The sequence below is a fragment of the Nuphar pumila genome, chromosome 11, assembly GCF_984573655.1.
Source record: "Nuphar pumila chromosome 11, dmNupPumi1.hap1.1, whole genome shotgun sequence".
Classification (NCBI taxonomy): domain Eukaryota; kingdom Viridiplantae; phylum Streptophyta; class Magnoliopsida; order Nymphaeales; family Nymphaeaceae; genus Nuphar; species Nuphar pumila.
In genome coordinates this window covers 103,148,183-103,164,572 of record NC_143259.1, presented here as the reverse complement: position 1 = coordinate 103,164,572, position 16,390 = coordinate 103,148,183, and the positions used below count along the sequence as shown (strand labels likewise).

The window sequence follows — 16,390 nt, the reverse complement described above, 5'->3', positions numbered from 1 at the left end:
TAAGGGGCCCCACCATTGAGTCGATGGGGGCTCTCAACGACTCCATGGGGAGCCCCTTTGTGGCACTTCTTTTTAGGCCATAAGGCCACCCTTCTCTCCCTTTCTTTTTGTATATATAGGGGTGCCCCCCTCTTGTATTCTTCACTCTTGAGAGCTCTCTCTCTCTTTTCAATAAGAGACATTTATATTTTTATGTTGTGTTGTCTCTTTGTGGATTTGAGTGTTATCCCTTTTGTTTGTTCATTGGTGGATGTTGTAAGTGCTTATCGCACTCTTTGTTTTTCCGCATATCTCATTACAACATTCTTAGCTTGATGGATGGGAATAAGAGGGACCTGGATGAAATTTAAGTGGATGGAGAAAGTAGAAAAATGCCAAGTCACACAGTATATCCATTGTATTAAGTTTTCTTGTAGCTCTTTCTTCTAGCATTGCGCAAATCTTTAGTTGTCATGGTACCTCTTTTCATCTGTCTGATGAAGAACTAGATAAAGAGAAATGCAGAGAATGCTTTCAACAGACATGTCTCTTATGACAAAATTGAGCCTATGTGCTCTAAATATGAAGAAAATTTATTGAAAAGAATTAAGTACTTTTCATCTTAAAGATCCTGAAAGCTTCTGGTGATGCGGGGTGGTTGTAAGAGTAAGCACTGTTCTATGATAGTGAAATGAAACTGTTGAAAGTTATATCGTTTTCTTCATGGTTGGTGTATATTAGATGGAGCTGGCGACTTCTTGTCCAATGTACTAGGGAATTTTAATCATCGAAGCTGATTGCTGTTGCTGAGTTCTAAGAGCCATGGGCAACAATTTGTTGATGTGTGTGCCAATAATAGCATAGTATATAGATTGACTTGGTATCCTTCTATTTGCAGTTCTATTTTACACTGCGTGATGACCTTGACTACCTTGATGGGAAGCACACTGTAAGGCTCTTAGAAATCTCCATTCATGACCTGTCTTGCTTTTGTGAGACTCACTGTTCCAAACTTCCAAGTACTTAATAATATTCCTGTTGGATTATTTATTTCAGGTTTTTGGAGAAGTTGCAGAAGGTTTTGATACCTTGTCGAGAATAAATGAGGCATATGTTGATGAAAATAACCGGCCATACAAAAATATCCGGTTTGATTTCATCTTTTGTTTGTTATGTGGATATTTAAAAGGCAGCACCTTATCCACATGTTCCTTTTAATTTTTTATTTGCTCATTGTGGGGAACAGAATCAAACACACATATATATTGGATGACCCATTTGATGATCCTCATCAGTTGGCAGAACTCGTTCCTGATGCATCCCCTGAAGGAAAGCCTCCTGATGAGGTAAATTCATATTGCTACCTTGATTGCTGTGGCACCTGATATAATGTATTGCTAAAAACTCATGTTTTTGATGATTTTTTATCCATTATATTTGAGCAACCATGTTAACTCCATGGCATCTTCTGGTTCTTACTGGTTATCCTATGTTGCAATTCTAATTTTGGCATTGCACTCAGCCATGCAGTTAAAGTATTTGATCACATCAGGAGTGTGTTTGATAAACATTAGATGGTACTCTGGTGCTCTATGCATGCCTTGTAAGGCATAAATGGCAGTACTAATGCATGATTGGATGTTACAATGATTGTTTCAAGGATGAATAGTTCCAATGCAATAGTCAATTTTTTTATGGTATCAAGTTGGACCAACTTCTTCTTCGTGAATATCCTAGTTCACCACCAAAGAATTTCCTGCCACCATCATACAGTAGTGATCTTTACCTGGTGATAAAATAAATTATTTGTTCTTGTTTTGATCTCTTAAATATTTCATAAAACGTGGCTATGTATAAATCCATAATCACCAACCTTGCATGTGTGTATGTGTGTCTTTGTCACAGGGACATGCCTGTTAAGATATACATATACGTGTATATATATGTATATATACATGTATATGTATATATGTGTTTATTGTTAACCTAAATACCCATTAGGGGTATTTCGGTCTTTTCTCTGTAATAGGTGTCAGCCCATTAGGGGCTGACATTTCTGCATTTTATTTCATGTATTTATTTGTCTTTTTCTTTTTTTACTTTTTTGTCTTTTTCAGATTTGATGGGACAACTCCATATAGCTGTTGGAGCTGCCCCAACAGCTATATTTATGACTGTTGAGTGCAGCCCCAACAGCCATGTTGAGCTGCACCCCATTGGCTCCATTGTATTATAAATTGGCCTCTTGTGGCCTTGTATTCCTAATTCATTCTTGAGTGCTTCTATACAATAACAAGTTTGTAGACCCTTGTGTGGGTGGTTTCGTGATTCAATTGAAAGTGTGTTCTTGCATGTGTATCGGATTCAATCCACTTCATTACATGGTATCAAAGCTTTGGTGGTCCAAAGGCAAGTTTTTTGAAGAAAGTTCGTGACAATATCAAGAGGAGAATCGTACGCTTAGGGGATACAACAAATCGATGATTGTTGCATCGGGAAGCGTGCCATCTCTCAAATAAGTGCTCATATTTCACTCTTTTTTTCTTTTTTCTTCGTTCTCTACCCTTTCTCTTAGCCTAGTAAGGAAATGGAGAATGAAAGAGAGGTAATGGTCTCCATTCTCGTACGCCTAAACGATACAAACTATGTGACGTGGGCATCCATAGTTAAACACAAAATATGGGAAAAGGGATTATGGGGTTTGGTAGACGGTACCGAAAGAGAACCCAAGCTCATTCTTACGAAAAATGAGAATGGGAAAGAGGTTGCTCTTCAAGGAGAGGAAATGGATAAAACCGTTTTCGATTACGAGAAAAAATAGAAAGAGTGGAGGATGGGCCACTCCAAAATAATTGGATGGCTCATCAATAGTGTTGACATCCACAAATGTTCTAGCTTAGCGAAATTTGATTTCGCTAGTGATGCATGAAAATATCTTAAAGACATGTAGTCTTAAAGATATTGCACACATATACAATGTCCAAAACAAGGTGCGAACCATGACCCAAGCAGAAATGAGTATTAGAGAATATTACAATGCACTTTCTGTCCTTTGGGATGAATTGACTCTTCTTGAGCCAAAATGGCATTGTCCTCAAGATGTAGAACTCCGTGAAAATCAAATTAAAACAAAGCATTTCTATCAATTTGTGAATAGGCTTAGGCCCGAATTTGAGGGAACTAAATCGGCTCTTCTTCATAGAGGAGGTGTGTCATCCATAGTCGAAACTCTTGAAGAATTGACTATAGAAGAAAATAGATTGAAGAAGCCATCTACTTCAAAGGATGAAGAAACCGTGCTTGCTATGTCAAAGCCCGGTAATCATACTAGGAGTTATAAACCTCCTCACTTTGTAAAAAATGAGAATGGGAGAAATCCTAACAACTATGAGAGGAATGACAAAAAAAGTGGCAAAATCATATGCTATCATTGTTATGAACCGAGACACATCAAGGCGTTTTGTCCAAAAAGAAAGAAAGAAGATCACCGAGATGATAAGAGAGTTGCTTCAGTGGAAAAGAATGATGTTGACAACTCCAAATGCATTGGCTCCCTATCTTTAGCTCAATTAATGGAGGCGCTACAACCAATGTTCAAAACTCAAGCTTCTTCCTTTTCGGGGGCGGCCGTATCCACAAGTGGTGACCTTGGTAAGACTTCTTGGATCTTGGACTCCGGTGCCTCTTTTCATATGACTCCAAATGAGTCAATGTTATCCGAATGTCATTCTAACTCAAATGATTCTTATGTTTCAATCGCCGACGGAACATCCTTAAAAATCAAAAGTCTTGGAATCTTTCAAAAACAACCAAACTTTCACATACCAAATATTGGGGTTGTGCCAAAATTAAATTTGAACCTTTTATCGGTTTCACAAATTACGGATCATGGTTGTAAAGTTTTATTTTCTTCTAATGACAGGATCTCCTGTCCGGGAAACCGATTGGGCAAGGCCATAGAATAGGAGATCTCTATGTAATGGACAATCTTGAGTTATCAAAACAATCTTTTTGTAATTTTGTGGAAAAGAAAGATATAAAAAATTGGCACAAAAAACTAGGACATCCTAGTGTGACCAAATTACACCTGTTTTCATTTCTTACTTATTATAAAGAAAAGAATTTGGTTTGTGAAGATTGCATTCTTGGCAAAATGAAAGCTTTATCCTTTGGGCAAAGACAATTTATTTCCAAAAATCCATTTGAGTTAGTACATTCAGATGTATGGGGACCGACTCCAGTTATATCTAAAGGCGGGGTATCTTACTATGTTATATTTGTAGATGATTATAGTAGACATTCTTGGATCTTTTTTCTTAAGCAAAAGTCAGAAGTACTTGATTGTTTTAAAAGATTTTTCTATTACGAAAAGACTCAATTCAAAACCAATATTCAAATTTTTAGATCCGATTATGGGGGAGAATTTGTATCAAAAAAATTTAAAAATTTTCTTGATTCAAATGGCATCATTCATAAAAAATCTTGCCCTTACACTCCTCAACAAAATGGACTAGCTGAAAGAAAGCATAAACATATTGTTGAGATCACTAGAACACTTTTTATATCAAAAAATGTTCCAAAAATGTTTTGGGCCGAAGTTGCTCTTATGAGAGTCTATTTGATAAATAGAATGCCCTCAAAAGCTATTGAAAATATATCTCCTATTGAAAAATTGCTTAAAATCCCCCCCCCGATTATAAAAGATTGAGAGTCTTTGGATGTAAGTGTTTTGTTCTTACCCATAAGAATGACAAACTTTCCCCAAAAGCAATCCCTTATGTTTTATTGGGCTATGCCGAAAATCAAAAGGGATATAGATGTTATGACAGGGAAAAGGACAAATCACGAAATGTTACATTTCTTGAAAATGAAGATGGTTTTAGCAAGGAAAAAACCCAAGAAAACTATGATTATTCGTTTCTTTTTTATCTCATAAATGAACATGAAGGGTATGAAAATCTTCATAATGAGCATGAAAGTGAACATGAAGACTCTGACTCTCATGATGCAAGTGAAAATATAGACAACAATCTTAACAATATCGACCCATCCCATAGTAACATACAAACATATACTAGGCGGACCGAAGGGCACCCACCATGTGCTTTAGAAAGATATTCTCAAAATCAAGATATTGATTCTACTAGTATTAGAAAATCGGTAAGAATTTCAAAAGCCCCTAGTAGATTTGTATTCTATGATTCTTTTGAACCAAGATATCGAGCATGCTTAATGGCCATACACTCATATTTTGAACCATCATCCTACTATGAAGCTAAAAATCATCAAGAATGGATTAAAGCCATGAACGATGAATTAGAAGCATTAGAAAAGGCAAAAACTTGGGAAATTCAAACATTACCTAAAGCAAGGAAAACTATAGGATGTAGATAGGTTTACAAAAGCAAAAACCAAATGGGATGAGACATTGGAAAGATATAAAGCTAGACTAGTAGCTAAGGGATACAGTCAAGAATATATAATTGACTATGATGAGACCTTTGCCCCAGTTGCTCGAATGACGACTGTCAGAACTCTCATCTCTATAGCATCAATTCAAAAATGGTCAATTTTTCAAATGGATGTAAAAAATGCTTTTTTAAATGGTAATCTGGATGAGGAGGTCTACATGGATCCTCCACCAGGTTTGAATTTAACACATGGGAAAACTCTTCGTCTACGAAAAGCCTTGTATGGGTTAAAATAAGCTCCCAAAGCTTGGTATGATAGATTTAGTAATCTGATGACTCAACTGCATTTTAAATCTTGTTTTAGTGACACTGCATTGTTTGTTAAGTCTTCCAATGCAAGGATGGTTATACTGTTGCTTTACGTAGATGATGTGATAATCACAGGAGGTGATAAACAGGGAGTAAATCATATCAAAGATGTGCTTAAAGACAACTTTAATATGACAGATCTTGGCTTTTTACGGTATTTCCTTGGAATTGAAGTAACTTACTCACCTCGTGGTTATTTTTTGTCACAGAATAAGTATGCTGCAGAGATCATAGAGAGATCAGGACTCTCGGATGAAAAACGGGTTGACACTCCAGAGGTCATAAATGCAAAAATGAAGAAGGATGATGGAGAACCTCTGCAAGATCCAACCCCATACAGACAAATGATTGAAGCTTTGTCTTACCTTTCTATTGCTCTTCCTGATATCTCTCATGCTATTCACTCTGCCAGTCAATTTCAGCATGCTCCCACTACAGTACATATGAGTGCTCTAATGAGAATTATTAGATATATTAAGAATTCTTTAAGTCATGGATTATTTTTATCATCTTCTTCCTCATTAGAAGTCATTGCATACTCAAATTCTGACTAGGGAGGGGATGTGAATGATAGACGTTCAACTACTGGTTTGTGTGTTTTTGTAGGTGACTCCCTAATCTCCTGGCGATGCAAGAAGCAACAGAAGGTGTCTCTCTCCTCAACTGAAGCTGAGTATCGCGCCATGACAACGACTACGTCTGAGTTAGTATGGTTGCGACAACTACTAGATGATTTGGGAATTCACACCACAAAACCTTCCAGATTATGTCGTGATAACAAGAGTGCTGTTGTATATATCGCGAGCAATCATACGTTTCACATGAGAGGACAAAACACATTGAAATGGATTACCACTATGTTCGAGAAGAATTTCTGCGGAAGACTATCACACTGCCTTATGTTCCGACTTCTTCACCAAAGCATTTCCTACTTGGCAAACTTTTGGTTGTTGCACCATGAGTTTGAGGGGGGGTGTTAAGATATACATATACGTGTATATATATGTATATATACATGTATATACATGCATATATATATATGTGTTTATTGTTAACTGAAATACCCATTAGGGGTATTTTGGTCTTTTCTTTGTAATAGGTGTCAGCCCATTAGGGGCTGTTCATGTATTTATTTTTGTCTTTTTCTTTTTTTACCTTTTTGTCTTTTTCAGATTTGATGGGACAACTCCATGTAGCTGTTGGAGCTGCCCCAACAACTATATTTATGATGGGACAGCTCCATATAGCTGTTGGAGCTGCCCCAATAGCTATATTTATGACTGGTTGAGTGCAGCCCCAATAGCCATATTGAGCTGCACCCCATTGGCTCAATTGTATTATAAATTGGCCTCTTGTGGCCTTGTATTCCTAACTCATTCTTGAGTGCTTCTATGCAATAACAAGTTTGTAGACCCTTGTGTGGGTGGTTTCGTGATTCAATCAAGTATTTTTACTTGATTGAAAGTGTGTTCTTACATGTGTATCAGATTCAATCCACTTCATTATAATTTGGCCTCATGTCCCTGGTGATGTGAGGACGCACTCGATACACGGATTTGAGCACTGCTTCATACAACCTATATTTTAATTATTTTAACAATATTTTATTATTTTTTAATGATATTTAATAAACAAGCATTTTTATATTAAAATATCAAAATATATATATATATGAGTATATATCTTAACAAATTTTTTGATATTTTAATATAAAAATGCTTGTTTATTAAATATAATTAAAAAGTAATAAAATATTGTTAAAACAATTAAAATATAGGTTGTATGAATCAATGCTCAAATCCACATGTTTTTTGATATATATATATATATAATTTTTAAGTTTTAGCAGTTAACAACATTAACACTAATGAAATAAAAAACAATTATCACAATATCATCAAAGCAATTCATCATCATGCATGAAATAAATCAAATTAACAATCTACAATTCTATTCTACATCATAAAAACCAACACCTCAATTATAAAAACAATAAACTCCTAAAAAAACAGTAAACCCCTAAAAGTACAAGGAAAACAGTAAAAAGCACACAATTTAAAAAACAAGATAATATTAAAACAAAAAAATATAAATAAAATAAGATAATATCCTGATAATAATGTGATATTGGCTAGCCCCAAACAATAAACCCCTAAAAAAACTCCAAAAAGAATTAGGGGTTTTAAGCTAGGGCCTTCTTCCCACACAATAATGCACGTCCATTAGGGTCTCTGCATAAATAAAAATCCTATGGATTTTCTGGAACCTCAGATCAATGAAAGCCCCAATTTTTTTTCTAGAATCCCAACACAATAAAGCCCTTAATTTTTTCTGAAACCCCAAAATAGAAAAAAAATCCTCATAATATGTTATGAGAGTCCCATGCTTCTATAGAGAGAGAAAAAGAGCGTTACTTTCTTCTTCAATGGCAGCACATGGGCGACCTTAGTGGCAGAGACCTCCAATGGAGTGACATCGACAGCGGACTTCGGCGATTGTTTCTTCTTCGGCAACGCAGGGGAGCCCTTTTCTGAGGCGACCAGCTGTGGGGCAGACACAAGCTATTTGGATGGAGGTGGTGCGGGTTGCGCTCATGTAAGAGGCAGAGAGCAAGAGACTTCGGTAGTTTGTATGGTGGCAGTGGTGGTGGGTTGTGCGAAGGTGGAGGCTAAAAGCGACATCTGCTAAGGTGATCGGCAGAAGAGAAGAGGAAGTCAGAGAGGAGAGGAGGAGAGCAGAGGGAGTCGAGTGAGAGAGAGTACTTGAGGAGGAGAGGTTCGGCGGCGACGTCGGGGTCCGACGAAGAGGTCGATCGCCGATCGACTTTGGCTTCATAAGGAAAAGTCGGGAGGAGAGGAAGGGAGGATTAGGGCAAAAAAATTTGCCCTAATCCTCCTCTTCGCAACCCTTTTCATCGATATTTTTTTTTAAAGTCTAAAATTGGACAAAAATGACCTTGGGTGCGTTGACCGCACCCAAGGTCGGGTTGACCGCACCAGGTGCCACATGCGCACCCGCGTTGCGTCCCGTCGATGCGGGTGCGACACCTGGTTGGCCGAATCCCTATGACTTAGATCATGACTTGTTTTTATCGTTCTCCTTCTCATTAGAAGTCATTGCATATTATGATTCTAACTAGGGAGGGAATGTAAATGATAGACGCTCAACCAATGGTTTATGTGTGTTTGTAGATGATTCCCTAATTTCATGGCGAAGCAAAAAAGCAGCAGAAGGTGTCTCTCTGCTCCACTGAAGCTGAGTATTGTGTCATGACAACAACTACGCCTGAGTTGATATGGTTGAGACAATTTCTTGAAGACTTGGGAGTTCATATTGCAGAACCTTTAAGGTTATGTTGCGACAACAAGAGCGTTGTATACATTGCAAGCAATCATACATTTCATGAGAGAACAAAACATATTGAAATGGATTGCCACTGCTTTCGTGAAGAATTTCTGAGGAAGACCATTACATTGCCCTACGTTCCGTCTGAGTATCAACTAGCAGACTTCTTCACCAAAGCGCTTTTGTCTCCCAGATTTCACTTCCTACTTGGCAAACTCTTGGTTGTTCCATCATGAGTTTGAGGAGGGGTGTTAAGATATATACTTATATATATATATATATATACACATTTACTATAAACCGAATTACCCAACAAGGATATTTCAGCCTTTTATTGTAATAGGCGTCAACCCATTAGGGGCTGACAATCTTTTTCTTTTATTTTATTTTTGTGTTTTTGTTTTTCGGTTTTTGTGTTTTTAGGGCATCTCCAATATAGCTGTTGGAGCTGCTCCCAACGGTCATAAATATGACCGTTGGGCCATATTGGGGCTGCTCCCTAGTGGTCCATTTGCATTATAAATAGGCCCTTTGTGGCCTTGTATTTTTAACTCATTTTTGAGTGACTATGCAATAACAAATTTGTTAGACCCTTATGTAGGTGTTTTGATGATTCGATCAAGTATTCTACTTGATTGAAAGTGTGTTCTTGCATGTTTATTGGATTCAATCCATTTCATTACAAAAATAGCTTTTTTATTCATTAAAAGATTAAAAAATTTCATGCCCTTATGTCCCATTTTTAAATTTTTTTTGTACTTTTAATCGAATCCGTATCCTGTGTCATCGAATCCATGAATCTTTGTGACATAGGTGTGTGTGTGCTGCTTTTTTGCTCCTGTAGTAATTTGCACTTATAGGGGAAAATCTAGTTTTAAGCCCCCAAATGCACTCCTTTGAGTGGCAGATGGTGATATATGAAGTTGAAGCATTACAAAAGCTGAGCCATATTAGTGGGGAGAGTCCCCTCGAAGGTGACAAGAACCAATCCAAGAGAAATTTTCATATGTAGACACATGAATGGAAAGGTAACCTGCATATAAGGTCCACTAAGTTCCCTCTATTACTGATGAAAATTCACTTAGGGTGCATTTAAATCCATTGGATCTTGAGGTCCTCAGGATTTGAGATATGTGGATCTCAAATCGATGAATCTCTAGCCTGGCACCGCCTCCCCAATTAGACATTGAACCCTGGATTTCAGGCTATTTTGAGGATCTTAGATCTTCAAATCTGAGATCCCTGGTTTGAGGGAGGTTAGATCAAAGCATGGGCCCCACGCCTTGGACTACATGTTTGTAGTTCTTGTCAAAGATCCACAGCATTCAAATGCATTATTAGGGATTTTTTTTTAACTTTTTTTGGATCTGAGATCCTAGGACAAATCCTAGGATCTCCAGCATAGGGATCTTTAGCCCCACCTCCCCATGTAATTGAGGGTTTTGAGGATCTCAGGTACTCGGACCTAAGATCATCCATTCTCAAAACTGGGGATCTTGCTTGGGATTCATACCAAATCTGACCTTCAGATCTCAAACCTGAGGCAATCAAACACAGACTTCAATTGTACAGGGATCATATTATTATAAACCTTCAAAACCAAGCATTCCTTGTAGTGGTTAGCAGCACTATTCAATTTTTCAGTTTCACTTCTAGAGTTTACATCCTTTGAGAAACGGGAAAAGAAAAAAAGTATAACTTCACATGTAATGTCACTGGCTCAACTGGAATCAGGGTATTAAACATTGAAAGGGTGCTTGATGACTATTTATGCCTACCATGAACCCTCTAATTTCAATGAAGCTAAACAACATTCTCATTGGATAAAAGCCATGAAATTAGAATTACAAGCTCTTCATAAAGCCAAAATATGGGAAGTTGTTAATTTACCCATAAGAAAGAAGGCTGTAGACTTGAGATGAGTTTTTCAAGTCAAAACCAAAAGTGATGAGTCTTTAGAAAGGTATAAGGCTAGATAAATGGTTAAGGGGTATTCATAAGAATATGGTATTGATTATGATGAGACTTTTGCCCCTGTTGCTAGGATGACTAATGTTAGGACATTATTGCCTTAACATCCACTAAACAATGACCTATTTATCAATTAGATTTGAAAATCACTTTTTTTAATGGTGTCATTTGTAAAAAAGTTTTATGGATCCTCCACCTGGGTATAACATTGAAAAGGATCAAATTCTTAAACTTAAAAGGACTTTTTATGGTCTTAAACAGGTCTCAAAGGCTTGATATGATCAATTTAGTAGTGTTATTATTGATAGTGGTTTGCCTCCTATTATACTGACACTGCTCTCTTTGTTAGAAATGCAATAATATAATTGTCCTGCTATTAAATGTTGATGATGATCATCATTGAAATTTTCAAAAAAATTGACGACATTTGTGATTATGTTTTCTCACTATAGTCTAACTGACGAAAAGAAGATAGATACTCCAGTCTCTAGAGGTGATCAATGTCAAGATGAGGGCCAATGATGAAATTCTATTAGAGGATCCTACTCTCTATCATCAGTTGATCGAGTCTCTTATATATTTATCCATCACCAAGCTAGATATAACACATGTTGTTCATAATGCAAGTCAATTTCAGCATGCTCCTACTTTCGTTCATATGGCAACATTCATGCGTATTATTAAATATTTAAAGGGGACAATGACAAAAGAACTCTTCTTCATCTCATAGTTTAATTGCTTATATTGACCCTGATTGGCGTGGTAATGCCAATGATCATATTTCTACTACAGGTTACTATATATTTCTCGGCGATTCGCTTATATCATAGAGATGTAAGAAATAACAAAAGTTGCCTTTGTCCTCCACTGAAGTTGAATATCGAGCGATGACGATTACTACCACTGAAATTGTTTGGCTGAGAAGTCTGCTCAAAGATATGGGTGTCATCTTCTTAACTCCTTCGAAGATTTATTGTGACAACAAGAGCACAATCTATATTGCTAGCAACCACACCTTCTACGAACGAACAAAGAACATCGAGATGGACCGTCATTATGTTCGATACGAATTTCTAAAGGGCACTATTGAACTTTCTTATGTTACGTTAGAATATCAACTTACGGATTTCTTCACCAAAGCTTTATCCTCACCTCGGTTCTCTTTCCTCTTAGGAAAACTTTTGGTGATCTCACCGTCAGTTTGAGGAGGGTGTTAAATATATATATATATATTTTCATGTTTTCATGTATGTAATATAATATATATGCATTTAAATGTATATATACTATACTTTTCTTTGTTGTAATAGGTAATACCCATCAGGAGTATTTTGGTCATTTTTCTTTGTAATAGGGTCTGTCCAATAGGGACAGATTTATTCTTTTCTTTATTCGATTAGGGGCTGTATGGTCTTTTGACCATAGAGACATTGGGACTATCCCAACGTCTCTATTGGGAGCTCCCAAAGACATTCTTCATGCCTTATGTTGTGTATAAATATAGGGGGTTATCCCTCTCCCTTGTTAATGCTTTTTCTTAAGCATTTTATAAAGATTATATTTTTTATGTGTGCGCTCTTGGTCTTTGTAAGTTTTGTGTGTTTAGCCCTTGTGGCTTATTGTATTTAGCCCATTAGTGGCTTTTGTGTTTGTCTACACCTTGTTTCATTTCATCCTCGACTTGAAAAGAAGAAGAAAGAAACACAAGTCATGTAACACAGTACACTAATGCTTTAAATGATATGGGTATTTAAGTAAATTTTACTACTTAAAAAAGGTAATACTGGTATATGCTGGTGTTACTCAAGCACAAGCCACTTCAATCTAGCTCGTCTATCTTACATGCATTGCTGTCATCTTTTGACTGTGCAGTTGATATAAGAGCCTTGAATTTATATCCTTCATAGGGTCTTTCAAAGTATAGAGTTTCTTAGATAACTGCCTATGGTTGAACCTTGAAACACCTTTGGAAGGAGAATATGATCAAATATCCAGAATAAGCTCTTCCTGTATGTGATATCTCTTTCCCTAATCAACTCCCTGAAGTAATAATAAAATATCTGAAGAATTTGTCATTTTGTTGTTATTTACATTGCTTACTATTAGAAAAAAAAAGTTTATAATAATCTGTTTCTTTATTGATATTGGGCATCACAGATTGAAGATGTGCGTTTGGATGATGACTGGGTGCCTTTAGATGAGCAGCTGGACCCTGCACAGCTTGAGGAATCTATGCGTGAGAAGGAGTCTCAGTCTCATGCAGTTGTTCTTGAGATGGTATGCATTATATTTATACCGTTGGATTCTGGATAATGATATCTATTTGTTCTTTTCTGTGAAGTTTGGCAAGACTAATGACACTCTAGGTCTTGACTTTGATATATGAATCTCACAGATAGGAGATATTCCTGAGGCTGAGATAAAGCCTCCCGAAAATGTGTTGTTCGTCTGCAAACTTAACCCTGTTACCCAAGTGAGTACCTAATATATTTCTAGGCCAGCGTTTTTTAAATGTTTCAATTTTATGTTAAAAAAGACTTGGTTTTTGAATAGTGAACTTATTGATAGAAATAGCATCAAGATCTTTAATGCTTTTACATAATCTATAATCATTTTCAGGTTTTTTTTGTTACGTTATGCTGTATGATTGAAAATAATTGAACATTGAACTGCAGGACGAGGATCTTGAAATTATCTTTTCACGTTTTGGCAAAGTAACATCGTGAGTGATGACTAGCAATAAATGTTTCATTTATTCTCTTACTGAAGTCTGAAGATAATATGCATATTCATATTTATTGACAATTTTAATTGTCATTTTGCCATGCAGAGCTGACATAATCCGTGATTATAAGACTGGTGACAGCCTGTGTTATGCTTTCATTGGTGAGTGTTATTAATGCACTAACTTGATGAAGGACCACTTTTTTATCATACAGTTTTATCTGTTTTGAGTGCCATGCTGAACGTGTAAACATACACCAGATTGTTTATTTTTCTGCTGCTTGTCATATGTTGGTTCATGTAAGTCTTTAGAGTGCAGTTAAGTACTTATGTTTAACATATTATGTGCACATATATTTAAACAAGTAGAAAAATGCCTCTGACATTTATCGATACACCATATGTGTGCATATGCACACAGCACATACATGGACATTCTCTTTTCTCTCTCTATGTTTTAATCATCTTTAGCAATATTTATTGTTATCTGTTTGATCTGCAGTACATTGCTACACATTCATGCATTTTTGCCCCTATGCTTTTTCCACTAATCGTTCCCCAAGAACTTTATTGTCCATTATGCTCTGCATTGAATGATTGGCGTTTCATAGTTGGAATTTGGCCATTGTTCCTATTTGTCACTTTTTAACTATATGCATTGGACGTTTGGCTGCCCATCGTCTAGCAAATCCCATTTCATGCCATCAGAAGATGATTCTACCAATTTACTAGGAAACATAAAGATGAATATCCTTCACACTAGATACATATGGCTAATGACATTAAACTGCCAAGTAATAAGGGGAAGATTGTGTATTAAAGAATTTCTCATCTTCAACCAGTATCTGCATGGAAGACGAGTAGGGGGATAACCTTGGTTAGGTCCCATATCTATATGTTCCTTTTGACCAGTACCAGGCTGTCGGGTCATAGGTTATTATCTAATAAATCGGCTCTTAAATATTGGTTGATTGTAGGAGCAGTATCCTGTATGTTGATTGTTTTTTCGAAAAAGTAGTCTAAACTATACAGGTGGCAAATAAAATCATTTTCTTAACGCAATATTGTAGTCAGTGTTTTAAAACCCAATGAGTCAAAACTCATTGGCTTTGGTGTGTATATGTATGTTAACATGCATATCTGTGTGGCATCTGTTTGCCTGTATGTTTGATATCATGTGCTTGTAAATATTCTATTATGAAGGCAGTTTTAGAATGAAAGATCAGTGTATCATCTAGTACATATATCATGGAAGTTGTCCCATGGTTTTATTGCAACACATCTGGAAGGAGATTTAGTAACACAAGTCAACCCCAAGTTGTATAGGTCATTAATTTTTTTTCTTTCATTTCCCACTCATGACATGTATACTATCTCACTCACCGAGTTCATTGACCTAAAATGCCTGGTCCCCCTTGTCTACAAGGGAGTACACCCAGTTTCAGCCTCATGTTAAATTACATGCAATTGTGTTTCAAACTCGTAATTATCCTGTCAACTTGGTGACTTTCACAAATCGCCCCTACCAAATGATTGGAGCCCTTGTGAACACAATGGTTTATGCCTAATCTATTCATTCTTGGTGTTATTTGCTTCTTATCTGATTTTGTAAGGCCATGGATTTGAACATATATTTACCAGAAAAAAATTGCATATGAGCCCGTTTGCTTGACATATGTTCTGCTAGCAATTTTAGGCTTCACGATCATGTCATCTACCATGTTGGTCTCAATTATTTATTTTTCCCTTTTTTTCCTTGATAACCTAAGATCTATGTCACATGGATTCTCCATTTTGTCCCCCTCGTGTCCCCTTATATATTAATCATATTGAAAGCTTCATAAAAAGGCTATATCCCTGTATCTGCATCCGAACCCATGTGACATAGCCTAAGATGGGCCTAAGGTCATATGACTCGTATTATACTCTATTTTGCCCTGAAATGGTCAGTAAGTTTTTTGAAATGAAATTGCTTAGTCTCTTCACAATTTGCTGCTGTCAATATTATGTCTGCCAAGCTACGACACTTAGTGAAAACTCTACATGTTTGACATCAGTGCTTTTGTATTCCTTGATGATGAATTTGTCAAATGGATCTTGTCATGTTCCCATTTTTCTTTTAGATGTCATCTTTTGAGAAGGCATATGTATAATTATAGTGTACTAGCCGATTCACTGTTATTCTGTGCATTTGCTAGAATTTGAGACGCAAGAGGCTTGTGAAGCTGCATATTTCAAGGTAAATTGTCATTATATTTACTTACATCATACTTCAGTATTCTGACTACGCATTCCAACTTTGCACTACGCTCATCTTGTTCTTCTACTATGTCATCTGGGTATGGGTGCGGGTACGGAGGAGGGTACAACGACAATTCTAAAAAATGTGGGTACAGGGACACAACTATATACAAAATAAAATTCAAAGAATCTTTACTGGAGGTGAGCTCCTTCAAGTGACCTTGCGGTCGCTGAAAGAGAGATAGAGAGAAGGGGAAAACAAGATAGAGAGAGAGAGGGGAGGGGAGAGAGAGAGAGAGAGAGAGAGAGAGAGAGAGAGAGAGAGAGAGAGAGAGAGAGAGAGAGAGAGA

At 36.6% G+C, this 16,390-nt stretch overlaps 1 protein-coding gene across 1 annotated transcript in view; it reads left to right on the top strand.

Annotated features, from left to right (window-relative positions):
* CYP59 (cyclophilin 59) overlaps positions 1–16,390 on the top strand; it is a 44,589-nt gene that overhangs the window by 14,952 nt on the left and 13,247 nt on the right. Inside the window, exons 4-11 of the mRNA XM_089981185.1 lie at positions 878–928; positions 1,036–1,127; positions 1,226–1,325; positions 13,233–13,352; positions 13,471–13,548; positions 13,751–13,797; positions 13,906–13,961; positions 15,998–16,038. Coding sequence (XP_089837311.1) covers positions 878–928; positions 1,036–1,127; positions 1,226–1,325; positions 13,233–13,352; positions 13,471–13,548; positions 13,751–13,797; positions 13,906–13,961; positions 15,998–16,038 — 585 coding nt within the window. The remainder of the gene's footprint in view (positions 1–877; positions 929–1,035; positions 1,128–1,225; positions 1,326–13,232; positions 13,353–13,470; positions 13,549–13,750; positions 13,798–13,905; positions 13,962–15,997; positions 16,039–16,390) is intronic.